This window comes from Pongo pygmaeus, chromosome 19, assembly GCF_028885625.2.
Source record: "Pongo pygmaeus isolate AG05252 chromosome 19, NHGRI_mPonPyg2-v2.0_pri, whole genome shotgun sequence".
In the NCBI taxonomy this organism is placed as follows: domain Eukaryota; kingdom Metazoa; phylum Chordata; class Mammalia; order Primates; family Hominidae; genus Pongo; species Pongo pygmaeus.
Window position 1 is genome coordinate 70,263,570 of NC_072392.2, and position 24,817 is coordinate 70,288,386.

At 54.5% G+C, this 24,817-nt stretch overlaps 5 protein-coding genes and 1 long non-coding RNA gene across 16 annotated transcripts in view; 5 read left to right on the top strand and 1 right to left on the bottom strand.

Moving 5' to 3' along the window:
• Window positions 1-323: 323 nt before the first annotated feature.
• Window positions 324-3,683, top strand: HOXB8 (homeobox B8). Of its 3 annotated transcripts, none has more exons than XM_054455992.2 (3): window positions 324-814; window positions 1,591-1,894; window positions 3,512-3,683. In XM_054455992.2, the coding sequence occupies exons 1-3, from the start codon at window positions 391-393 to the stop codon at window positions 3,621-3,623; spliced, it is 840 nt and encodes a 279-aa protein (XP_054311967.1). In that variant the 5' UTR covers window positions 324-390; the 3' UTR covers window positions 3,624-3,683. The 3 variants fall into 3 exon arrangements, with proteins under 3 accessions (XP_054311967.1, XP_054311968.1, XP_054311969.1); XM_054455993.2 differs by having other exon boundaries at window positions 1,594-1,894; XM_054455994.2 differs by lacking the exon at window positions 3,512-3,683 and having other exon boundaries at window positions 330-814; window positions 1,591-2,773.
• A 375-nt stretch (window positions 3,684-4,058) lies between these two features.
• Window positions 4,059-7,884, top strand: HOXB7 (homeobox B7). Its single transcript, XM_054455998.2, has 2 exons — window positions 4,059-4,596; window positions 7,027-7,884. The coding sequence occupies exons 1-2, from the start codon at window positions 4,197-4,199 to the stop codon at window positions 7,278-7,280; spliced, it is 654 nt and encodes a 217-aa protein (XP_054311973.1). The 5' UTR covers window positions 4,059-4,196; the 3' UTR covers window positions 7,281-7,884.
• A 2,247-nt stretch (window positions 7,885-10,131) lies between these two features.
• HOXB3 (homeobox B3) overlaps window positions 10,132-24,817 on the top strand; it is a 56,147-nt gene continuing 41,461 nt past the window's right edge. Inside the window, exon 1 of the mRNA XM_063656290.1 lies at window positions 10,132-10,636. The gene's annotated coding sequence lies outside the window, so the exon portion shown is untranslated. The remainder of the gene's footprint in view (window positions 10,637-24,817) is intronic.
• On the bottom strand, window positions 11,045-24,709 carry LOC129016604 (uncharacterized). Of its 9 annotated transcripts, none has more exons than XR_010124680.1 (4): window positions 24,540-24,709; window positions 14,579-14,678; window positions 13,459-13,694; window positions 12,781-13,047 (listed from the first exon to the last, which is right to left on the bottom strand). It is a non-coding gene; the product is annotated as an uncharacterized LOC129016604 (long non-coding RNA). The 9 variants fall into 9 exon arrangements; XR_010124677.1 differs by lacking the exon at window positions 24,540-24,709 and adding an exon at window positions 16,075-18,870; XR_010124681.1 differs by lacking the exon at window positions 13,459-13,694.
• HOXB6 (homeobox B6) lies at window positions 16,852-19,372 on the top strand. Its single transcript, XM_054455997.2, has 2 exons — window positions 16,852-17,391; window positions 18,449-19,372. The coding sequence occupies exons 1-2, from the start codon at window positions 16,977-16,979 to the stop codon at window positions 18,706-18,708; spliced, it is 675 nt and encodes a 224-aa protein (XP_054311972.1). The 5' UTR covers window positions 16,852-16,976; the 3' UTR covers window positions 18,709-19,372.
• On the top strand, window positions 20,888-23,857 carry HOXB5 (homeobox B5). The gene is made up of 2 exons (XM_054455995.2): window positions 20,888-21,984; window positions 22,648-23,857. Exons 1-2 carry the CDS (start codon window positions 21,423-21,425, stop codon window positions 22,893-22,895), a joined length of 810 nt encoding a protein of 269 aa, XP_054311970.1. The 5' UTR covers window positions 20,888-21,422; the 3' UTR covers window positions 22,896-23,857.

Below are 24,817 nucleotides of genomic sequence, written 5' to 3' on the forward strand. Positions count from 1 at the left end.
TGTTTATGAACTGGCATCCCTTCTTCGAAATGTAAAGCGAGGACCTCTTTAAGTGGCGGTATATTTTTGTTTGGGGGGTGGGGGGTGGGGGGAGGGCGAGCGAGCCGCGGCTGTCATGCAAGCTTAGACTTTTGGAGGCTTCTCTGTCCTTTTCTATTCCTGGAAATCACAAAAAGTGTGTCGGCTTCGAGATCTTCTTCGCCTTTTCTTTCTTTTCTTTTTTTTTTTTTCCTCCTCTCTTTCCCTCTCCTTTCCTGGCGAGGGTGATTGGGAGCCGGCGAATCTGCGTTTTTTTCTCTCTCTCCCTCCCTTTCCCCCTCCCCACCCCCTCCCCAACAGCCCCCAACTACAGCCTCCGCCGCCGCCGCCGCCGCCTCAAAATTCAATAAAATGAGCTCTTATTTCGTCAACTCACTGTTCTCCAAATACAAAACCGGGGAGTCCCTGCGCCCCAATTATTATGACTGCGGCTTCGCCCAGGACCTGGGCGGCCGACCCACCGTGGTGTACGGTCCCAGCAGCGGCGGCAGCTTCCAGCACCCGTCGCAAATCCAGGAGTTCTACCACGGGCCGTCGTCGCTGTCCACGGCTCCCTACCAGCAGAACCCGTGCGCCGTGGCGTGCCACGGGGACCCCGGCAATTTCTACGGCTACGACCCGCTGCAACGCCAGAGCCTATTCGGTGCGCAGGATCCAGACCTGGTGCAGTACGCAGACTGCAAGCTTGCCGCCGCCAGCGGCCTGGGCGAGGAGGCCGAGGGCTCCGAGCAGAGCCCGTCGCCCACACAGCTTTTCCCCTGGATGCGCCCGCAAGGTGAGCTCGCCTCGGGGCTGACAGGGGCAGGAGGGGGCCGGGAGGGCCCAAGGCCGGGCAGGGGGCCGGGCAGGCCGGGGCGCATTTCCTCCAGCTTCTGGAGGACTTGCCGGCTCCGTTCCGATCGCCTGCCGCTTTTTCCCTTTCTTTCTTTATCTTTCTTTCTTTTTTCTTTCCCTTGAAGGGGGTCGCTTAGAAACATTTCCTGAATCTATAAACCCCTCATCCTGCCTTACTTTTCTTCTTCTTCCCCTCCTTTTTTTCCCCTTTTACTGTTTTATGGGGGGTAGTGAAGAGAGGGTGGTGGGAGTGGGGGCGCTCAACTTTTGCACTTCTCAATTGCTTTATAGTTTAATTACCCTGAAGAAACTTTTCTTCTGGGGCAGAGGCTCTGGGGGCTTTTCAAGGTGGGTCCATTCGTCCCCACCCGGCTTTTTTATTCTTATTTTCCCCCCTCCTTCACATCCTTCCTCCTAAAGTTTATGGCACTTTTAATAGATCTGAACCACCTCCTACCCAACTCTGGTGCTGGTCACCAGGGGAGGGGGCTCCCCTTTCTGGCTCCCTTAGATTCACTTGTGTCTGATCCACCTCGCCCCTCCTCCTCCGCTGACAGCGGCCTTCTCGCACTCCCCCGCCCCCGCACGGGGTAGAAGGTCCCCTGCCCTTATTATACTGGTCTCCTAGGCTCGTTCACGAATCTTCCAACCTTCTCCGTCCCTCCCCCCTCCCCCACCCTCCCCTCCCCTCTGTCTCGCCCTTTCCCCCATTCCCAGCAGCCGCTGGACGCAGGCGAGGCCGACAGACCTACAGCCGCTACCAGACCCTGGAGCTGGAGAAGGAGTTCCTATTTAATCCCTATCTGACTCGCAAGCGGCGAATCGAGGTATCGCATGCCCTGGGACTGACAGAGAGACAGGTCAAAATCTGGTTCCAGAACCGGAGGATGAAGTGGAAAAAAGAGAACAACAAAGACAAGTTCCCCAGCAGCAAATGCGAGCAGGAGGAGCTGGAGAAACAGAAGCTGGAGCGGGCCCCAGAGGCGGCGGACGAGGGCGACGCGCAGAAGGGCGACAAGAAGTAGGCTTCAGCTGGGACTGCCAGGGCCGCGGCCGCCCGCACGTCCGCGGGTCCCGGCCGCACCGCCGCCGCGCGCCCCTGCCCGAGAGAGCTCTGGCCCCGCTAGCGGGGCCAGGAGCCGGGCCTCCCACCGCAGCGTCCCCCGCCGCGCCAGTCCCCGCTAGTGGTAGTATCTCGTAATAGCTTCTGTGTGTGAGCTACCGTGGATCTCCTTCCCTTCTCTTGGGGGCCGGGGTGAAAGAAAAGGATTTAAGCAAAGACTCCCTCGCCCTGTGAGGGCGAGCGGCTAAGGCCCGGCTGAGCCCCCCATGCCCCTCCCACCCCGTGTAAAAAGCCTCCTTGTGCAATTGTCTTTTTTTTCCTTTGAACGTGCTTCTTTGTAATGACCAAGGTACCGATTTCTGCTAAGTTCTCCCAACAACATGAAACTGCCTATTCACGCCGTAATTCTTTCTGTCTCCCTTCTCTCTCTCTCTCTCTCTTTCTCTCTCTCTCTCGCTCGCTCTCGCTCTCGCTCTCTCTCTCTCTCGCTGCGTCCTCATTTCCCCTCCCAATCCTCTCTCCCCACTGCACCCCCCCAGCTCGCTGGCTTTCTCTCTGGCTTCTCTCTTTTCCTCCTCCACCCACCCCCTTTGGTTTGACAATTTTGTCTTAAGTGTTTCTCAAAAGAGGTTACTTTAGTTAGCATGCGCGCTGTGGGCAATTGTTACAAGTGTTCTTAGGTTTACTGTGAAGAGAATGTATCTTGTATCCGTGAATTGCTTTATGGGGGGGAGGGAGGGCTAATTATATATTTTGTTGTTCCTCTATACTTTGTTCTGTTGTCTGCGCCTGAAAAGGGCGGAAGAGTTACAATAAAGTTTACAAGCGAGAACCCGAGACTGGCCCGGCCAGCGCTCCTCATTTGCTCCCGGGTGCCTTGCAGAGCCGGTGGGGAGTCTGTCACCGGGCTCCTGCGCCTGCTGAGGCTAGGCCGCAGAGAGGAGGGGGCGGGGGCTGGAGGCAGGTGGTGCGAGTCCCTCGGCTCAGGGGCGCTGGGGGTGAGGGAGGCAGCTGAGCCTGATTGGAGGAGAGAAAAACGAGGGAGGGGAGCCAAGAGAAACCCCCTCCTCTCGCGTTCCAAGGCTGCCCGGCCAGGGAGACCAGGGCGCCCAGGCCACGCTGGAGACCTGCGGCTGGGCTGGTGGCTGTGTCCCCCGCCACCTCCCTCTTTGTTTTGCTGTTTGTCCTCCCCAGAGTGTGTGTCGGGAGGTGCGGGGGAGGGCAGGCATAAAGGTGGAGTGCAGGCCTGCTGAGCATACTTTTTTTTCCCTCGGACTCTTGTTGTTGGGGGAGCAGGAGGAGAAGGGAGACCGCTCTTCCCTGCCTCTCCCTCTCAGGGACTTGGCCACCTTCGCTCTGTTCTGAGGCCATGGCTCGCTGCCTTCCTTCCTTCGCTGCCTCTGCTTCTCTGGTAGTCATGCTCCACTGAGGCATCCGCCTCCGGGAACCAGGAAAGCAGCGCGCCCGGGCCACCCTCCACCCTTCCTTTCTCTCCCCACCCACCCAACCCCCTTCTTTCTTTTACTTTCAAACCTGTTTTTCTTTTTCTTTTCTTTTTTTTTTTTTTGCCACCAGAAACTGCAGCGTCCAAGGCCCGTGGGCTGGATCCTGTGCCCTAGGAACACCTAGGAAGCCTTGCTCCATCTCCGCCCGCATATCTGGGGCACCAAGAGAGACAGAGTCGTGAGCCAGGCTCGCCTCATTCCTCGTCTTGGGAGAACCGGACCAACTTCCCCAAAAGGCCTTGCCGTGCAGAATTGGCCCGGATTAATAAAGAACAGACCTGCCCTAAGCACCCACCCACCCAGTTGCGTGCATTCAATCCCTGCGTTTGTCTCTCGCTCGGTAACGGGCTGAAGAGGATGGGTTGGGGGTGACACGGATCGCCCCGAGGTTATTTATTTTCCCTTCCACTCAATCTCTTCCTCCCCAAATCTCGCCTGCAAGCTGCCTCCAGCCCGCGAGTCGGCAGCGGCCCTTGAGCCCCCAGCCCCAATCCACAGGGCTCGGCTTTCCCATTCATTATTGATCATATTTTATAAATCCAACGCCACACAATTTTTTCCACATTACCGGGAGCAGTGGGGAGGCGGCCCGGCCATTGGCGGAGGGGACGTCACGTGGGCGGGGGTCACGTGGTCCGGAGAGGAAAAAGGGGGTCCTTTTTGGTGTAAATCTGGACTCTAATTCTGTAATATATCAAGGAATCTCGTAAAACCGACACTAAAACGTCCCTGCCTACAAATCATCCGGCCAAATTATGAGTTCATTGTATTATGCGAATGCTTTATTTTCTAAATATCCAGCCTCAAGTTCGGTTTTCGCTACCGGAGCCTTCCCCGAACAAACTTCTTGTGCGTTTGCTTCCAACCCCCAGCGCCCGGGCTATGGAGCGGGTTCGGGTGCTTCCTTCGCCGCCTCGATGCAGGGCTTGTACCCCGGCGGGGGAGGCATGGCGGGCCAGAGCGCGGCCGGCGTCTACGCGGCCGGCTACGGGCTCGAGCCGAGTTCCTTCAACATGCACTGCGCGCCCTTTGAGCAGAACCTCTCCGGGGTGTGTCCCGGCGACTCCGCCAAGGCGGCGGGCGCCAAGGAGCAGAGGGACTCGGACTTGGCGGCCGAGAGTAACTTCCGGATCTACCCCTGGATGCGAAGCTCAGGTAACGCCGCGCACCAAGCTGTCCCGAGCCCCAGGGGCCGGGGCACATTACCTGGAAGGCGCCCCCTTCCCGGCTGGGCGCCCCTTTCCGCGTCCAGAGTCCTCCCAGCCGGAGGTCGGCCCTGGAAGGCTGCACCCACCGGGCCGCGACCCAGCAGGCCATCCCCGCCCCCATATTTGCTCGGTGCTCTCAGGCTCGCTCTGCTTCCCGGCGGATCTCTCTTCGCCGACACCACGGCGCTGCGAGCCCCCAGCCCGCCCCCACCCTTTCTCTTGGCCTTTTAGCTTTAAATATTTATCAGCAGCGCCGGCACGGGCTGGAGACTAGGCCGTTTGTCTTGCGGAGGAAGGCCGGTGTTTGTAGAGAATAGCCATTAGGTTCTTCCCCCTTCTCCCCCCTTCCCAGCTAAGGATCTCAGCCCTGGGTGTGTCCCCCTGCCCTAGCCCGGATAAGGTAAGGGGGAGGGGGCCATAGCGCTAAGCAATTCTCCCCTCCCCCTTCCTTTCCAGCCAACCCCGCTCCCCCATTATTCCCATCAGGACAATTAGAGGTGGGCTCTAGAGGCCTGGCGGGAGAAGAAAAGGACCCAGCCAGGGACACAGAGCTAGAGAGGCAGGTGGCGGGAGGGGGCTGAGGCCAAAGGAGATGAGCCTCCTGATCCCAGTGAACTTGGGTGGGGGAATGGAACAGGAGAACTAGAAAGAGGCAGAGGCTTCATGGGAGTGCAGCTGGCTTCCTGAGGTGCTCTTCCTAGGGCTCCTAGGAACCCCTAAAGAACTGGCCAAGTTTGGAGGTGTCACTCCAGATAAGTGACTCTTTTCTTGGGGGAGGGGCTAGGACTCTCTGGAGTCAAATCAAAACTTAGAGAGTGCAGTTCACCTAGCCAACTGCTGCAGGAACCCCAAGAGGCTGAGGTTCCATGGGGTCCCTGTTGAGTCTGACGCAGACATCCTTTTCTGCACTGTTCCAAAGCAGACGAACTTAGGGGCTAGCCCCAAAGTCCAGAAGACCCAAGACTCATGCTCATGGTCAGAGGCACCCAACCCAGCGATGGTCAGGGGCCAGAAGGAGCCCAGCTCTCACACCATCAGTATTGGTGGTTATAGACCCCATTACCTGCTCCATAGTTTAACTGCCTTTCCAGTTGATTTATCAAAGCCTCACTTTTTCTGCTCATCAGCATTTCAGCTTGGCTTTTATCTGACTTGAAACTAGGGCCCCTAGCCCCTCCTCCCCTGTCTCCTTCCCAAGAGGGCTGACATCAGCACCTCTTTCAAGTCTCCTCAGGTTCTGGGCCTAACGCAGAAGTTCCCCTCTACCCTTCAGTCCCCATCACCCAGATAATCCATGTTCCATCCTATCCCAGGCTGCTGTCTCTGCTCTTCCCCTGTGCCTTCCTGGAGGCCCAAAGATTGCTTTAGAGAGCTGGGCTGTCTAGGAAAGCAAGCAAGCAGGCAAGCAGGACAGCCTGGCCCTGGCTGAAGCTTAGCCACTCACTGGAAAAGAATCATCAGAGGGTCAGTGCTGTCAGACCAACTCTTTGCTCCAACGAAAACTGCAAATTCTTACCTTCTCATTCCACAACATGCTGGGGATGAGTTGGGGGGACTGGGCCTTTGAGGCCCCTTTGTCTCCTTTTCTTCTTGGGAAACATTCTCAAGCTAGGCCTGGCACCCCACTCCAGGGTCACCTGCATGGTTTCTGTTGGTCTCTACTGGGAAGACCACCAGATCAGCATTCAAAAGAGGGGGTTTAGGGTTCTTGATCCCAGAGAGTAAAAGGAGGATTAACCTCCCCTCATTCCACTTGCACCCCTTAGGTGTAGAGCCTTTAAGAACCAGCAGGTTACTTTCCTGGGTTCAGAAGGTCCAGGCTGAAAAAGACTTCTTGGATGGAAAATGGGAATGTTTGCCTTGAGCAGCTTACAGAAAATTCAGCAATTAGGGGAGTTTGCAGCTGGAGTAAGGGCTGGGGTATGGAAAGCCAGAATTTGGTTTAGTGGGAAAATGGGCTTCTTTGCCCATCGCCCATCACCTTCAAATCACATACAGGGTCTAAGAGGGAGGTGGGCACTCTCTTGGCGTTTCCTTTTTTTTTTTTTTGAGACAGAGTCTTACTTTGTCGCCCAGACTGGAGTGCAGTGGCACAATCTCGGCTCACTGCAAGCTCTGCCTCCCGTTCACGCCATTCTCCTGCCTCAGCCTCCTGAGTAGCTGGGACTACAGGCGCCCGCCACCACGCCCAGCTAAATTTTTTTGTATTTTTAGTAGAGACGGGGTTTCACTGTGTTAGCCAGGTTGGTCTCGATCTCCTGACCTCGTGATCCGCCCGCCTCGGCCTCCCAAAGTGCTGAGATTACAGGCTTGAGCCACCGCACGCCCGACCGGCGTTTTCTTTACTCACTGATTTTCCTCTACATACTGTGCGCAGGAACCGACCGCAAACGAGGCCGCCAGACCTACACCCGCTACCAGACCCTGGAGCTGGAGAAAGAATTCCACTACAATCGCTACCTGACGCGGCGGCGGCGCATCGAGATCGCGCACGCGCTCTGCCTCACAGAAAGACAGATCAAGATTTGGTTTCAGAACCGGCGCATGAAGTGGAAAAAGGAGAACAAGACCGCGAGCCCCGGGACCACCGGCCAGGACAGGGCTGAAGCAGAGGAGGAAGAGGAAGAGTGAGGATGGAGAAAGGGCAGAGGAAGAGACATGAGAAAGGGAGAGGAAGAGAAGCCCAGCTCTGGGAACTGAATCAGGAAACTCAAATCAAATAGGGAAGTAAAAAACAAAAAACAAAAAACAAAACAAAAAAAAACCTATTTAAATGAAAGGAGTTTAAAAACATTTTTTAAGGAGGGAGAAAGGAGAAATTTTGGTTTTTCAACACTGAAAAAATACTACCTATAGGAAAGTCTGTCAGGTTTGGTTTTTTTGTACAATATGAGAAGGACATTATCTACCTTTTCTGTAGCTTTCTGGAATTTACCTCCCCTTTTCTATGTTGCTATTGTAAGGTCTTTGTAAAATCTTGCTGTTTTGTAAGCCCTCTTTAGTGCTGTCTTTGTGGACTGGGGGTCTGGACTAACCCTGTGGTTGCCTGCCCTCCTGAGCCTCCGCCTTCCCAGTAGCGGCACCAAGGGGCCTTAGGGAGCCCCCAAACCTACCACTCGCGTGTTCCCCAAGCGCCTGGCTGCTGCTTCTTGCTTCCCGTCCCCGGGCCCCATGCTCCCTTTTACATTCTATGTATATCTAAAGGATGGAAAAATAAAGCGCAATTAAAAATAAACAGATGCCCTATTTTCTGTGTCTTCCTAAAGCTGGGAAGGGGTTCAGGATTAGAGATGAGTGGGCGTCCCAGAGCCCCTTGGCTCTGACTTCTGATGCAGGTTCATTTCTGTGCTGAGTTTGTTCTTTTTCTTGGTGCCTCCTGCTCTGGGGGGCTGCCAAGTAGTGAACCCCGATATTGCACTCATGCATTCCCTTTACACCCTTTTACACCCATTGACATACATGATGCACACAGTCACATGTGTTTACAGGCTGACATCAAACATACACACTGTCACAGTCAGAAATAGACACTCATACCCATATGTTAACAAACATACAGGCATTCACATAATACCAGCTTCACGCCCAGAACATGCATTCATGTTCACACACGCTCACAAGTAAACACACATTCACACTCACAGACACATTGACACCAACGTACATTCACACATTGGCTTATAAACACAGATTCACATTTGCCCCCAAGTAAACGCATTCAGGAGCCCACATGCTTAGTCACACACGCTCACAAAACAACAAAACAAAAACCTCACATTTCCACAAACCCGCTTCCTCATTCAGGCCTGGAAACCAAGCTGCGGGATTTGGATCTGGGCTGCAGCCCAGGCACAAAGACGGAGCTGAAATCCAAGCTGCTAGGCCCCACATGAAGGAAGAGCGGAAGGAAAGGGAAAATGAACACCCAAATTCACTCTGACTTCTTAGGTGGCGTTGGGTAGAGGCCAGGCCCGGGAGTAGAGGCCTCTCAGTCGGCGCAGAGCAGCCTCCAGCTAGGGCGCTCACGGCTTCCTGCTCGCACGGCAAACATTTTCGCCAAGAGCTATTCCTTTACTTTATTTCGATTTATTTTACTTTCTTTGTCTTAATTTATCTCGTTCTAAATTGACACAGACGACCCAAATAAAACTTTAAAATGGGGGGTGGGGAAGGGAATGAGTTCGGGAGCAAGATCCTAAGCGGTACGAGTTTACCAGGCCGATGTGGCCGCATCCCGGCCGCTCTCGGAGCCTGACCGCGCCACGCCCGGGGCTTCCTCCGCTCCTCTCTTCCCGCTCTCCGCGCCGCCGCCGGCAGCCTGGAACCTTCTCCGCTGCACAGAGAGAGAGGGGGAAAAATGTAGGGGGAGGCTATTTCGTTTCCAGAATTTGGGCATTGGTAGGTCAACTTGAAATACGGGATTATTTCAGGGGACCTGAGAAACCCGGGCTGAATTTTTATTTTATTTTTTGCTTCCAAACACCCGCTGATTGCAGGACCAAAACTTGGAGGATGGTGTCTATGCAGCTAGACCCGCTGAAGTGATTTTTAGCATTTATTCGATTATAAACCCTGGATTGTTTAAATTTAAGCAGATTTTGGACAGAAAGAGGGAAGACACTTGGTTTTAGGATAATCTGTTGAATTTGAATTTGCATGTAAAATGCTTCTAAACCTGAAGTTTCCCCCATTAATGACCACGTAACGCCCTGGAGAGCGCATGGAGCTGTCATAGGGAACCTGGACTTGCCTGCATTTGGGCGGGAGAAGCCAGGATCTGGCTTTACCCTCCCCCAGTTTCTGGGTTGCGGAGGCGAGACAGGTTGTCGGACTATCTGCCTTGGCCCCCATCCAGGCCACTTTTCCTCCTGGGGCAAAAACTAAGCCCTAGGGGATCTAAGGTCCCCACGCCTGCAATGCTGCAAGCCTCACAGGTGGGGGTCCTGCTGTCTACAGGGCTAGGAATGAGGAGGCCAGTTCAGGGGGGAGAGGGGACACTGAAGCTTTCATTTTGCCTTTATGCAGGTGGCAACTCTAGACACCGTTTCCTGCTCCTGCCTCCCCCCAAAATTGTCTCAGAACAGTCCCTATGCAGAGGATTTGGGGTAGACTTTTACTAGAAGAGGGAGCAGAGCTCCTGTGGAAAATAGGGAGGTTCGGAAAAGAACCCCCTTCCCAGCTGTACCGTTATGGCTTCTGCACTCTGATTCCCTGCCCCCCCCAAATCTCACCCCTTCTCAGATTGGGGTTTCCCCAAAAAGAGAGAAGGAGAAGAAAAGAAGATGGCGACTGAGAAAAGGGTTGCTGGTGGAGCAGCCATGAAGAAATGCAATAAATTCCTTGTTGTTTTATGAAAATTTACAACTTTGTGATAGAAGTTTATGAGTGGTTGAATCCAGCGATTGGCCGGCGCCGGTCATGTGGCCGGGCGATCGTGAACATGAACTTTTTATCATTTCCCTGGTGGTTATAATGCAGCATTCTTTTGGACACCACACCTAGGTCGGAGCACTGTCGTCCTTCAGGGCTCCAGCCTCTTGATATTTTTGTGCTTCAGTATCAGCTCGATAGAGCAAAAAAGAGAGAGGACGAGAGAGGGGGGTGAGGAGAAAAGAGAGAGAGAGAGCGCGAGAGGGAGAGGGAGAGAAGGAGGGATGGGAATTACACAAAGAGAGAACCAAAAATAATTTTGATTCCTAAATTAACTTGCTCACTGATCTGGGATTTTAGTCACCATGGAGGGTAAATGGACAATCTGCCCAGGACTGCAGCCCGATACTATTTTTCAAAGCCAGAACTTACTCCATTTTCTATGCAAATGTCAGAAAAACGAAACACCCTCTCTCCCAAGTCAGAGAAGGGGAAGCAACGGCTCTCACGTTGGGACAATATTATCTGGAAGCTGAAGAAGAAACTGAATACTCCTTCCTTCCTTCCTACCCATTCCTTTAAATCCGGAGGGGGAAAAAATCCCAAGGTCTGCAAAGGTAAGGGAGATTCTACAATTTTCTTCTTGTTCTGTTGCATCGCTTTTGTGTATGGGGGGGTGGGGCTTGGGTTTTTCTCCCTCCTCCCCCCGCTCCAAGACGGGGCTGAACCCCACCTCTGGGCGCTGCAGGGAGAAGCTTCCCAGGAAATTCGGTGGTGGAGAGATGGGTGGCTGCTTCCTGGAGGGGGAGCCAAGGCAGGGAGAACGGGAAGAGGAATCAAAAGAGGGCCAGGAGACCAGCTCTAAGTCGCCTTTTTAAGCTTGGAGGAGAGACTCAAGCAAGGGGGTGCGAAAGAGAGGATGGGGGGTATCTGGGCTTCAGTGGCACCCAAAGAAGCCAGTGGTTCTGGCCTCCGCGGGCTTGCCCCTCCCCCTCCTGCCATCCCTCCCTTGTCTCGGCCTCTGGCTATTGCCCCCGCGCAGTTCTCTTGCCTGGTGCGGATATCGCTGGGTTCCCGGCAGCACTGGCATGTGGGGCGGTGGCGCTAAGGAACGTCCTGGTCTCTACAGGGCCTGGAATCTCCTCCGAGGCCGGCGAGGGAGAGGAAACGGCTAGAGAAACACAGAAAAGACAATTTACAGAGAAATGTTCACTATTTCCCTTCGGAGACATTTTTGAAATTAAAGGGCTGTGGGTGGAGACACCAAAAACGAGGGAGACCCCCCCCCAACCAGGAAGCCTGCCCGAGAATGCCCAAGTATCTCGCCACTCCCGCAGGAGGGAGCCTCGCTCTGCAGGGAGACAGTTTTGTGGTTTTAATGCGGTAGGTTACAGCTGTTGGTTTCTGCGCGATATTGATTCTATTACTTGCGTTGTATTGGTATGGGATGTGTGGATTTCGGTGGAGGAAAAAATTACCATGTGTGTGTCTGATATGATAACATTTCAAACTTTCCTGGGTCCAGATATGGTGACTGTGAAGAAGCTGTTAAGTGCATTTTTGTTTTATGCTTGTAAATAAAAATAAAAGAGAAAGAAATGAAAGAAGAAAATAAAAATAAAATCCAATTATGGGACCTAGCGCCGTCTAAACTGAAAAGCTAACTGGCACTGACCTCTGACAGTCCGGTCCCTCGGGTGTCCAATTTTATCCCTCAGTCAGGCCTTCTAGGGGGTGGGGAGGGCGGAGAACATTGGGCAGGCGACAGAGATTCCTAAAGTAGCTCGTGGGGTGGAAGTAGGTGCCAGCCTTGAGGCAAGGACTTAAAAATGGGGTAAGGGAGCTTCTGGGGAAGCTTCCAGCCAAGGGATAAGTCATGTTGGCTGTGCAGGGCAGGAGAAATTGTGATTTTTAGTCTGGTTTGCACGAACATGTGATTGCTTTTCTCTTTCTTAAGACCAGATGCAGGACGTTCAGCCTCGGGCCTCTGTTTGCCCCGGAGTTACAGGGTCTGGGGCGTTTTGGAAGTGGGGATATATTTATTATCTCAGTCCTAAGCTAGGAGAGGGACAACCCTGCCACTTGTGGCGCGGAAGAGGCCGCTCTGTGGCCCCAGGTAGATGCCCTAGGTTCAGGCCCGGTCTGGGCGCCCGGAGAGACCGCTGGGCTTCGTAGCTAGAGTTCTCCGCCAGCACTCACGGCACTCGGGGCCTATTCTCAAGGGAAAAATTTCCCAAACCCACCCATACTAAAGGTCTTTTTCTCCTGTAGTCTTGGAGGGTTATAAATCCTCCCTTAGGCAGTTCGCTGTGACCCAAATTATGCGGTCTGCTGCCATCTACCGTCCGTTCGGAGACACGCGGCTTAGGCGCCGCAAGCCCCGCGACACTGTCCAGCGGTGCTCGACGCCTGGAGCCCCGGCCTCTCAGGGTCCGCGGGATTCGGGGGATTTCGGGCCCACACCGACGCTCTCAGCTAGATCTTGGTTCCCCAGTGTGAGTTAGAGAACAGAAGTCTCTCCTCCACCCATCATCCCCAATTTCCCACTCCCCCGTCCCCGCCCATCCTAGCCCCAAACCTGGCGGCTGGCAGGGGAAGCGGCTTCCTCTAGGGCATATTTAAAAAGGTCTAATTCTGCTTCCAGCGGGCAGGGGCCCTGAATCAAAGGGTGGAGGGATCAGAGCCGACACCTCCACCGCCATCCCCACCCCCACCCCCACCCCACCAAGGCGCGGGAGAGGATGAGGCCGCTTGAGACATCCGAAGCCAAGGCTGTTCAAGGTTTATTTGGTTTTCTTCTCAGCCAAGGGAGGGGACCCGCAGGGCAGGCGCCGGCCCCGTCAGTTCCACTCGGTTGTCAAAAGACAAACCGGGTCTGTGTTCTCCTGGTTGGCTGGTGGGTCTTGCCAGCTCCTTGGTTGGTGGGTCCGTGGTGAAGGAATTGAACCGAGTTTTCTGGAAACTGTTGATGTCTGCAAGTGAGTGACGATCCCCTCCCCCATTCTCGATCTTTTCAAGCGAAGTAGACCTAAATATGATTTAGGAAAAATTTGGTAGTGGGACTGGGGCCAAATCCTTAAGGAACCACACCGTCGTAATTTCCGTTCCTGTTGGACCCTTCACACCGGCTTAACTCGACCGCCTTCCCAAGAGTGGGTGGCCAGGGCTAGGCTATGCGCCTCTGCTGCAGCGTTTGAATATTGGCCCCTGTCTCACGGGTTACTGATTAGCTTGGGCTTTCAAGCCGCAGGAGGAAGCTCTGGCAGTTCCTTTAAAGGTGCTGTGGTCCCCGTTCCTGGGTGGGGGTGGGGTTCCAGGAAATTGCCTGCGGTGCGAGGCCAACCAAGGTGTTGCCAGAGTCTGGCCCAGGGCTAGAGGAGCTGATGAGGTTAAGGGGCCTGGTGGTGCTGGGGACAAACACTGTGGCTGCAGCCCTCACCCGCTTTCGGCGCCTCTGAAGCAGCTCTTAACAGCTTTTCTGCAGCGAGGTGACTTTCTGGTGGCTATAAGGCCCGACTCAGGAAGCTGCTCTATAGGAGGCCCTGAAGGAGTCAGCCCTGGAAGGTCCTTGGCCCCTCCGAGATTTTGCTTTTGGGCAATCCAAAGGACAGGTAGAGAAGTCAAGCTGGTACATGGTATTGAAACACTTCAGGGCCCTTAGGTTGTCCCCTGGGCCTGCGGGTAGGAAACCGGGAGAGTGGGTTCAGCACTACTGCTCACTCCCCTAAAGATCAAAGAGGATGCCGCTCATTTGCATAATGAAAATGAAGTCTTTGTACTTTGATTTGGAGGGGCCGATTTTAGGGCAAAGTGTCTCATCTAAACAGCCTCCCTCAACCTATGGGAGTGATCATTCAGTACCCCTGGGAACATATATTTATGTTCCCCAAACCCAGAGAAACAGAGTCCAGGATGAGAATTGAGTTGAAATATTTTCATCCCACCCCACCCCAGCAAAAGTTGGGGGTGGTGGGGGAAGGTGCTCATCACCTCAAAGAGCTGAGGGAGAGGGCTTTGTAGCTTAGAGGAAATTGGGAGCCTGGACAATGTCTCAGCACCCTCCCACACACACCACACCACACCACACACACACACACACACACACACACACACGCAAATATCTCTCCTGAGGTTACCTATCAAGAATTTTACTCCCAAACTGAACACAACTTAGGAAACATTTTCCTGGGAGCTGGAATGTGTTAGCTTGCCCACAGGACTGCAGACTCACAGCATAGAAAATTACAATTATAAATCCTGCCTGTGGGGTATCTGTACAATCCCTCTGTTATGTAATCAAGAATTGGTACACACTTCTATCCATCTCTCTGAACACACACTTCCTCGCTGAGGCAGGGAGAGACACCCCAGACTGGCGGATGTCTGAGCCTGCTGTGTATTTACATATTCCCCCAAGGAGACAGACAGAGGGCGGTGGACCGAACCACAGACAGATTCGTAGGGATCTGGCTCCAGAAAGGAGTTGGTCTCTGGCCCGCCCTGCCTGCCTGCTCTTTTTCCCAAACAAATGGATCAGACGAATAAACGCTCATAAATACCTCTGGGCTTAGATAAGAGCGATGAGGCGCTATTTCCTTTCATGCCCGACTCCAGGCGCCCAGGCCCTGCCCGTAGTGGCTCTGTCTCCAGACAAGCAACCTGCAGAGGTGAGGTTAATTTGGGGGCTGTGGCTCTAAAGATAAGGCAATTATTTTCCTGCTTCTGACACAGCGAAATGCTCCCTTCCTCACCAGATCTTATTTTGTTCAGACTTCACCGAGAAAACCACACTATTTAGTGCTAGGATGGAGACATTGTGGGCAGGGAGGGGGCAGGGAAGTCTGAGGCCCAGGGCTCAGCCTCAGCAGTAGGGAGGGAGGTGCATGCAAGTACTCTCTCCCACTTTTCTCCCCCTATTCAAATGGCCCCTAGTCCTCTCTAGAAGCAAGCCCAGCCATACCTAGATTTGGAATATTTATCCTTCTTCATTATAAGGGGGGTTTAAATTTGTTTTCTTAAATGCTTATCAAACACTCCCACAGGGTCAGTTTAGGAAGTAATTGGAGGCCATCTAGGGATGGCTATTTTGCCATTAAGGTACAGCCTAGAAGTTGCCCTGAGTTCAGAGAGCCTTGGAGACCACGTTGCAACCAAATAAGTTCCCACCCTTGGTGATCCAAGCTCAGTTCTCTGCCACCTTCCCTAGTGTCTTGTACCATCTTCAGTGGGCAGAACTTGGCCAGAAAAAGGAGCCCAAAGGAAGGACAAGGCAGAGGAGGGTCAGCCTGGCCTGACATCTGACTTTGTTCCATGCCCTGGCCCCTTCTTGTCCCCAGGTGTGAAGGTTGTCACCCTTCACTACTTGGCCTGTGTATGTATATTAGAATGTTGGAAATGCACTGTGGCCCTGTCTCCCAGCCTGGGCTCAATGCTCATTTTCCTTGGGTGAAAGAGCCAGAGACATATATTCTCTGGCACACCCAAATTTGTAAGGCAGCAAAGCTGATGATACAAACATGGGGTGTGGGAGGGAATTGTAGCGATGCTGAGATACAGACAGAAGGGAGAGGGGATGCTGGCTGATAGCTGGAAGCTGCCTGCTGAGTCCCCAAGAGAACGCAAATGCTCTTTTCTCCCTATCAAACTAAAGCAAAAACCAAGTCTTGGGAAAGAATTAATTTTTAAAAGAACTGGCAACTCCTATAGAGACTTGGAAGAGGAGTGAGGGTGCCTTTCTTCCCAGTGGTCTCTGACTGCCTCAACTATCAGGAGGGTTTGAAGCCCACAACTGGAAGAAGAATGATTTCTTCCTTGTGCCCGGATTTACTGGGACATCCCTGATTCCTGAAAATCCTATAGCCCAGGCTATTCTTAAGTCTTTTCGGATTGCAGAGGGTACTGAAGTGAGGGTTGCAGGCAGGATAGGGATCAGACAAATAAAGCCACCTAGGCTGAGGGATACCCCTCACTCCTTCACTCCATATCACCAAGTGAGGGGAGGGCTAGTCCCTTTCCCCAGTGCCCCTTCCCCTGCCAAGAGTGAGCAGCTGCATACTAGAACAAGGCAGAATGTTTTGGGCAGCCGCCCTCGTCGCCGCCTTCCAAGAAGCTCCTAGTCTAGCCACAGAGTCAGAAGGGGAAGCTTGGGCTCAGTCCCTCCTGCCAGCTCCTCTTCATCTGGGTCTTCTAGGCAGTGGGATCTGGCCTGCCCCCTCAGACCAGAAGGGTTGTGGAGAAGCAGGAACAATAACCCGAGGCTTGGAGGAGAGAGAGCAGATCTGATAAACAGGAAAAACGATGTTCAAAACCTGGGGAGGAGGGTGTTTCTTCTTTGCTTATCTTAGCGGAGAACTCTTCTCACCTTCTACCGACACAAAACCCTAGAAACAAACCTTCTTCTTTAGTTCTCTCTCAAGGCGATTCGGAGACATTTACCCACCCCTCCCTGGAGAGAAGGGGCCTAAGCAACGCAGGGGTTAACTTTTCTGAAAACACAATTAACTTTTTCCAATCCTGCGTGGGGTGGGGGAGAGATATATTTATTTAATCACCCGGGAGTGGGGTGGTCTCAATCTAAACGTTCCCTCCTCCCTCAGAGGCACAGAGCCTGTTTCACAGATCCTACGTAGGTGGAACAGGACGCGTTGTGTTGTTGCGGAGAGAGAGAGAGAAAGGCGAAGGAGAAGGAGGAAAAAAAAGGTTGATAGGTTTGTGCGCGGGTCCCTCGTGCAGGCTGCGCTCCTCCTGGGTGCTATTTGACAATTCCTGCCTCTGCCATTGGTCAGTGTTGGATCAGATGGTTGTATTTCCTTCTGGCCCTCACTGGCACCTCGCCATCCCCCCTCAGCTAAAACCCAATCTCGGATATACTACTAATAGGCGCGGCGCTCGCACTATAAAACACAACAAATCATAAACCCGGCGGAGCAGCAGCGGCCGCGCGCGCCTCCCCTCCCAATGAGTTCCTATTTCGTGAACTCCACCTTCCCCGTCACTCTGGCCAGCGGGCAGGAGTCCTTCCTGGGCCAGCTACCGCTCTATTCGTCGGGCTATGCGGACCCGCTGAGACATTACCCCGCGCCCTACGGGCCAGGGCCGGGCCAGGACAAGGGTTTTGCCACTTCCTCCTATTACCCGCCGACGGGCGGTGGCTACGGCCGAGCGGCGCCCTGCGACTACGGGCCGGCGCCGGCCTTCTACCGCGAGAAGGAGTCGGCCTGCGCACTCTCCGGCGCAGACGAGCAGCCCCCGTTCCACCCCGAGCCGCGGAAGTCGGACTGCGCGCAGGACAAGAGCGTGTTCGGCGAGACAGAAGAGCAGAAGTGCTCCACTCCGGTCTACCCGTGGATGCAGCGGATGAATTCGTGCAACAGTGAGTGAGACTTCCCGTCGCTGTCGCCCCGGCTCCCCTGGGTCCCCACCCCGGGACACAGAACTAGTGAGCGCCCCCTGCCCCAATCTCCCACAGGGTGCTGGGTGGGCATCTCAGTTAGGAGACAGAAGAAGATTGGGCGCCTGCCCGGGGTCTCTCGCTGTGTCCCCTATTAGGCAGGAGTTACAAAGTTTGCAAAGTCCCAGCTGCACTGGGAGCCATGGGGAGCAAGTGTGCTCTCCTGGGGCGCCTGGCCAGAACCGGGGTTCCAGGACAGGGAAAGGAGCAGGGGCCCGCAGTCACTGGCTTGGCTTTACTTTGCGCCCCCAGCCCCCCTCTCCCAGCCCTGGTAGGGTTCCCCAACCAAAGACGGCTCCATTAAAAACGGAGTGCGTCATGCAAGGGGGTAGGGGGTGACGCTGAAGAGGAAGAGTTGAGTCTGTCTGGGACTGTGTTTCCCTGAGGATGGGGGGCTGGGGCAAGATGAGGCGCCAGGAAAGGGGTGGTAGTCAGAGGAGGGAGGAGGAATAAGGGGAAGGAAGAGAGAGGGAGCAGGCGGAGCGAGAGAGGGAGAAACAGGCGCGGGATCTCAGGCTGGATTATTTGTTGGCCTTAAGTCCCAACCGATGTCCATTAGCCGGACTCGAAAGTGAGGAGCCGTTAATGTGGACTGTGGATCGATCTACGTCATTACGGATTAAGGGCCTGGATTTATCACTGGGTTGGCGGGATGGTGGGGAACAAGATGGATGGAAAGGGAGGGAAAGACAAGATGCGACTAGGAAGAGACACACCTGACCAGCCCCTCCCCCCAGGCTCAGGTGGGAGTTCAAACTGCTCCTCCCCTCCCCCATCTAGAGTCTAGACAGACGGCACAGGCCTAGGAGACTAGGAGGGAATCTGGAGGGGGCGCTGGAGGAGTGCGAAACGGGGGAAGGGAACCGGCAGAATAGAGGGTATCCCGGTACTGGCTGGAGTCTGTGTTCGAGGGTCGACTAGGGGAGGGGGCCCTGGGCCCAGTGACCGCAGGCCTCACCATCTCCACTCTGCGTAACAGGTTCCTCCTTTGGGCCCAGCGGCCGGCGAGGCCGCCAGACATACACGCGTTACCAGACGCTGGAGCTGGAGAAGGAGTTTCACTACAATCGCTACCTGACGCGGCGGCGGCGCATCGAGATCGCGCACGCCCTGTGCCTGACGGAGCGGCAGATCAAGATATGGTTCCAGAACCGACGCATGAAGTGGAAAAAGGAGAGCAAACTGCTCAGCGCGTCTCAGCTCAGTGCCGAGGAAGAGGAAGAAAAACCGGCCGAGTGAAGGTGCTGGAAAGGGAGGGAGGACGCGAGGGGAAAGGCCTGTGGGGAGCCGAGGGCGTCAGAGAGACCCGGGAAGGAAGGCTCTCGGGTAGGGGAGCCAGGAGACCTGCTCTCCAGCGCAGACAGGCGGGGCCCAGCGCTCTCCTGGACGCCCCCGCCCGCGCAGCTCCCGGCGGGTGCTCTGAGGCCTCACTACTCGAGCCCACCCAGCACCCCGCGCGCCCTTCCTTCCAGAGGAACTCGCCTCAGCCTGATCAGGCTTCCTGGTGAGAACTGAGGATCGGACTCACTTGATGTTTCCTGGAAGCAGAGCAAAATGCTCTTGTCCCTGTCGCGTCTCATTTCGTCCATGTCCCCCGTGCACGGTTCAATGGTAGATTCGCTGTCCCCTCAGCGGGGGCCTTGAAGACTCCCTGATCCCAGACCTGTCGTCTCTCCCACCCCCTCCCCAAAGCCACTGGAAGGAGCACATACTACCTAGAAGTAAGAAGAGGAGCCTCAGAAGAAAACAAAGTTCTATTTTATTAATTTTCTATGTGTTGTGTTTGTATTCTTGTCTTAGCTCTGGACGTGAAATACTTCGATGATGATGATGATGATAATAATAATAATAATAATGATAATAATAATAACAACAACAACAATAATAAAGATGTGAAAACTCGACGCTCGGTCACCTCCAATCCTCCCCTGCCATTTTTTTCCTCTCCCCTCAACCCCCAGCCTCTCCATCTTTCCTGAGCCAGAATTCTTCAGCAAAGGCAAGAGCCCTGGCCCGCCAAAGCGAGCCCTGTTCGACTGGGAAGTTACAGTTGAGATAAAGGCTGGAGCGATCAGTCCTGCCCAGGCCCCAGCGCTGCGTTTCCCTGGTGCTGAGGCTTACAGCCGCCTCTCCCCGTGCAGACTTGGGGGATGGAGAGGGGCTGTCTCCCTCTCATTCTCTAGCCTTTCCTCGTGTGTACACAGCACTAAGGGAGCCACTGAGGCCCCTAAAGCTCTTTTGCGGAGACGGAGCCATCGAGTCTGGGGGCCTCTGCAGCGCTTTTCTGTCCTCACCTTCGCAGAGACCCCTGGCCTTTGGCCCGTCCACATGGCCGGGTTTTTTTGCCAGCCTTGGCCCTCTGCTCCTGGCCTGTGGCTCTGGAGACTAAAAAATGGGGCCACTGGGTATCTCTCACCCTGTAGCTGAAGGCTCCAGGTGCCCCTTCCCACCTCAATTAGGAGATCAGCCTCCAGTAGGGGAATGTAAAGCCACCAGCCAGGCACAGGGCGAAGGGCACAACTTTCCCTTGCTCCTTGGAGACCCCAGGGCAGGAGGCCAGGTGATGGGGCATTTAGTGTCATCCTCTCAACCCAGAATGGCTCATTCTCTCTCTGCTTGCACCGGCACCCAGAGGGCAAGCTGCGGACACTGTTTTCCTTTATTCCTCCGCCCTCTCGCTTCCTTTCTTATTTTTAAAGAAAATAGTTCCTTCCTAATAGGAGACCAGCTGCGGCGGTCTCTGGCCGCCCAGCGTGCTCAGCAAAGCATGCGGGTCCTTGGAACCCCTTTTCTGGGAAGGCGGCTGCCACAAGGCAAATTCTCAAACTGCCCAGCTGCGAGTGAGGGGCCTGTAGTGGGGCCTCCGAATGCAATAGCCCAGGAGGAGGGGAAGGGATCCCGCTTTACAAACTCTCAGACACATGTTACTACTCAAACCCAAGCAGCAGACGCGGTGGCCGCTGCAGTCTTTTCGGCAACTAGGCCGCTTAGCCCCAGCTGTGCTCGGCTTCTGGGGTCCCTGTCCTGCTTTGTCACTCCCCACGCCTGGGCTAAGGACCACCAAGGAGGTCAGGAAGGGAATTTCGAACTTCCAAGTGGCCCAGGAGAAGTGAACGCTTCTCCTTCTTCTTCTTCAAGCCTCCCGCCCAGCCCTGCCGGCTCGGCCTGGGCGCTGTGGACCGGCAACAGCAGTTCCACCAGGATGCAGGCCGGGCTAAGCTCCTGGGGAAAACCCGTTGCAATAATTGTTTTTCACACACAACTTCCAACCCTTCCCCCATTTCCGCCTCCAATTCGGAGACTTGCAAAGCCCGAGAAAGGGAAAAGCAACTCAATCTTTGATCTTCTCATCCAAAGTTAAAATAATAACGACAATGATGATGTAGGGAGAAGGAACCAAATAGAGAGGCTAACCCCACCCACAAGAAAGTGGGTAAAAAGCCCAAACCCTGCTCTAAAAGGCTCAACCCTGTGGCTGAGCCTTGGCCGGGTTTCTTTCTCTCCCGGCGACTGCAGGGAGCCAGCAGGGAGGCAGCCGCCGCCGCCGCCATGGCGGTCTCCCGCCCGCGCTCCCGTCGATCGCCGGGAGGTGGCGCGCTCTGCTCAGAGGCCAAAGCCAACCTTCTCCCTGTTTCTCCCCCTTCTCCTTTTTTCCCCCTCTCTCGGAGGCTCGCATTGAATCGGCCCTAACGATTCTCGGATCGTCATTATTTGTAACCATAGAGCATGAATTACCTCTTGAGGTCATCAGCGAGAATTTACGACTGGTCAACAAAAGCACGTGATTCCCTAACGCCCCCCCACCCCCCTGCCAACCCCCCCCCCATATTTGGCCGCATACATAGCAAAACGAAGTACAGTGCATCGCTATAATTCATTAATACATCATAAATCGTGAAGCACAGGGTTATAACGACCACGATCCACAAATCAAGCCCTCCAAAATCACCCAAATGAGCTCGTACTTTGTAAACTCCTTCTCGGGGCGTTATCCAAATGGCCCGGACTATCAGTTGCTAAATTATGGCAGTGGCAGCTCTCTGAGCGGCTCTTACAGGGATCCCGCTGCCATGCACACCGGCTCTTACGGCTACAATTACAATGGGATGGACCTCAGCGTCAACCGCTCCTCGGCCTCCTCCAGCCACTTTGGGGCGGTGGGCGAGAGCTCGCGCGCCTTCCCCGCGCCCGCCCAGGAGCCCCGCTTCAGGCAAGCGGCTTCGAGCTGCTCCCTGTCCTCGCCCGAGTCCCTGCCCTGCACCAACGGCGACAGCCACGGCGCCAAGCCCTCTGCTTCGTCCCCCTCCGACCAGGCGACCTCAGCCAGCTCCAGCGCCAATTTCACCGAAATAGACGAGGCCAGCGCGTCCTCGGAGCCTGAGGAAGCGGCGAGCCAGCTAAGCAGCCCCAGCCTAGCTCGGGCGCAGCCAGAGCCCATGGCCACCTCCACAGCCGCGCCCGAGGGGCAGACTCCGCAGATATTCCCCTGGATGAGGAAGCTTCACATCAGCCATGGTAATTCTCTCTCTCTTTTTTTGTCTTCTCGGCTTTCCTTCTCTGCGTTTTGGGGTGGGATGGGGGGACAAGGAGAGCTTGGCTTTACCCTAAATATAGATTCATTTTTCTAAGGGGGAGAAGTCTCTAAGAGGGGCCTCATAGCTTCGTAGACAGAGCCAAAAAGGGTCTCTCTGTTAGAGGGGGGTATTTTTAATAGTTCGTTTCCAGCTTCGGCTTAGGTTTTTATTAGCGCAGCTGAACCAGCTTTAGGATAAAGGATGGGGTTCACATAATGTGGGGAAGGGTCCTGCTTACCCCTGAAATTTTGAGACTGTCGCTAGCAAAGAAGGGGTGAACAGTAAAAGGAGCTTTCCGGGGCAAAAGTGCAACCGCTCTCCTCCCTCCCGGGGCGAGCGGCCGCCTGAGCCCAGCCAAGGGTGAGGCACTAGGAGCGAGCAAGAGACAAAGCCGGGCTCACTGGCTGCCAGCAGAAGTGGGGGATGCAGTAGAAAGGGGTGCAGAAATCGAGCTTGAATGTGGGCATCTGGAGTAGAGAGGATTGGAGCTGTGGTGAGCTGGGTGCCGGGACGCCTGGGTCCTGCTCCCCCGCCCCCTCCCACCCAGTGCCCCCTCCCTTAACCGGAATAACGTTGCCTTGCGGCTTTCCTCTATCTGCTCCAGATATGACCGGGCCGGACGGGAAAAGGGCCCGGACCGCGTATACCCGCTACCAGACCCTGGAACTGGAAAAGGAGTTCCACTTCAACCGCTACCTGACCCGGCGACGGCGCATCGAGATCGCCCACGCACTCTGCCTGTCCGAGCGCCAGATCAAGATTTGGTTCCAGAACCGGCGCATGAAGTGGAAGAAGGACAACAAACTGAAAAGTATGAGCCTGGCTACAGCCGGCAGCGCCTTCCAGCCCTGAGCCCGCCCAGAGGAGCCCAGCGGCCCAAGAGCCCGTGCCACTCCCAGCCCTGGCCCCTCCAATCCTCCCCGCGCTGCCGCCGCCCGCTGGGGACCGGTTCCCACAAGCCTGCCTCGCCCCGGCCTTGTGTTACGATATTTCGTTTGGTCTTAGGTCTTCCTGTGGCTCCCTCTCTCCTGGACTGGTTATCTTGTTATTATTGTTAATAATAATAATTATTATTATTTTCCTTCCATGCTCCCGACTCCCTTCTGCTTGTCCCAAATCCGCCAATGTTTCTGAATGTTTGTGTCTGTGGTTGCAGTCCTTCCCCCAGGAAAAAAAAAAAAAAAAAGAAATTCGCATGTTTAATGTGAACTCTCCCCTCCCCGTCTGTGTTCTAACTTATTTATAAAAAGATGATCGCTGTATTTTGAGTTTCAGCTGGAAACTTCTGTAAGAGGCAGCAGTTGAGGTGGGGTACTGCCGCAGTGGGGTCAAGCAGAGCTGGCTTCGGAGATGGAGTCTCTTTTCATTCTCCTCCTCCTCCCTCCTCACTTCCTAGGCCTAAGTCTCCTAGGGGCTTGGTCCTAGGGTGGGAAGGGGCTAGGGAGGACCAAAGGGATGATATTGAGAAGAGAGAAAGAAGATAGTGAGATTTAAGTTCCTGCTGCCTGGGTAGGCCCCACAAGGCCTGGTCTGGGAGTATACGGAAACAAAAATGATCCTCAGTGCAAAATGTCTTGTGTATTTCTCTGTGAATCCATGGGTCTGGCTACAGGGCCCAAAGCTTGTAAATACGGGGATAGTCTGGGTCAGACCCATCTCTTCCTTACCCGTCTTGCTTCCAAGACCATTTGTAGTGAGCGAGTGGATGCTGTGCTACGTGTGAAATCTGTCTTTGCGGGGCCTGTCTCAGTGATTCGCTTTTGGTATTTGTTTGTAGCTTTCCTGGAAGTCAAATAAATGTTTCCCCCACTCCATTGCCCTTCCACTTGTCTTTTCTCCGAGGGGTCTGCCTCTCCCATCCCGGGCACACCCTGCACCATTCTCAATAGATCTGGGGTGCAGGGAAGAAAAAGTAGGCTGCTCCCCAACAGCTCTTCTAAGCCATGCAAGTTCCTGGCTTGGTCAACAGTGCTTGGGCCAGGGAACAGACCTTCATGCCTGGGGGACTCCAAGGCCCAGAAACCCCATGTGGGGCTGGGGCAGGGGAAAGGCTGAGCTAGACTTCATCCTGGTCTTCCACTAGCTGGCCAAGGAAGCCTCTGGAAAACTCTTCTGGGAAAGTAATTTGGGCCTAAGTCCTCAGCAGGAGGCTCCTGGCCTTTTGGGAGTGGTAGAGGCCTGCCCAGCCCCCTGTCTCCTACTCCAAGTCCCAATTCAGTTCTGCCACCAACTAAAGCAAAAATAAATAAATAAATAAATAAATAAATAAAAAATCAGCTGGATTTCAAAGGATTTCTCTCACCCTCAGCCTTCCCTACCCTTATCAAGGGCTCCTTCTCTCCAAGGGCCCAACTGATCTTCCCTCTTGATTAGGAGTTAGGGTTCTTTCAGAAAGACCCCTGGTTCCCTTTCAGCCTGGCCCAGGGCTAGGGCCCAGTCCACCTCTATCCAAGTCAGCCTCCACCCTGAGCACAAGAGTCAAGTCTGGACACTTACCCGGTCAATCCCTTCCAGCATGGCCCAACTTCTTACTGGACTTGGGAGGAGGGGGAGATGGTGAGGAGGCAGCCGAGGGTCGTGGAGGCTCTACTTGGCCCTCCTTTCCCTTCACCCCTTGACTTTGTCCCCCTTTGTCGATAGCAAACTATCCCAAAAGTCACTATGACATTTAGATGTCAAATGGATAGGGGTTTTATCTCGAAGTTAGATCGTAAAAATCGCCGAGAAGTCAGACAGATACCCCTCACTGGCTCGAGAAAGTCACGTGAGGTCCA

What these genes read in the sequence shown, in the direction of transcription:
- HOXB8 (XM_054455992.2), top strand. Translation starts at nt 391, where the DNA reads ATGAGCTCTTATTTCGTCAACTCACTGTTCTCCAAATACAAAACCGGG. An exon ending in CCCCTGGATGCGCCCGCAAG is followed by an intron (nt 815 to 1,590) that starts GTGAGCTCGCCT and finishes CCCCATTCCCAG; the next exon opens with CAGCCGCTGGACGCAGGCGA. An exon ending in GCGCAGAAGGGCGACAAGAA is followed by an intron (nt 1,895 to 3,511) that starts GTAGGCTTCAGC and finishes TTTTGCCACCAG; the next exon opens with AAACTGCAGCGTCCAAGGCC.
- HOXB7 (XM_054455998.2), top strand. Translation starts at nt 4,197, where the DNA reads ATGAGTTCATTGTATTATGCGAATGCTTTATTTTCTAAATATCCAGCC. An exon ending in CCCCTGGATGCGAAGCTCAG is followed by an intron (nt 4,597 to 7,026) that starts GTAACGCCGCGC and finishes TACTGTGCGCAG; the next exon opens with GAACCGACCGCAAACGAGGC.
- HOXB6 (XM_054455997.2), top strand. Translation starts at nt 16,977, where the DNA reads ATGAGTTCCTATTTCGTGAACTCCACCTTCCCCGTCACTCTGGCCAGC. An exon ending in GCGGATGAATTCGTGCAACA is followed by an intron (nt 17,392 to 18,448) that starts GTGAGTGAGACT and finishes TCTGCGTAACAG; the next exon opens with GTTCCTCCTTTGGGCCCAGC.
- HOXB5 (XM_054455995.2), top strand. Translation starts at nt 21,423, where the DNA reads ATGAGCTCGTACTTTGTAAACTCCTTCTCGGGGCGTTATCCAAATGGC. An exon ending in GAAGCTTCACATCAGCCATG is followed by an intron (nt 21,985 to 22,647) that starts GTAATTCTCTCT and finishes TATCTGCTCCAG; the next exon opens with ATATGACCGGGCCGGACGGG.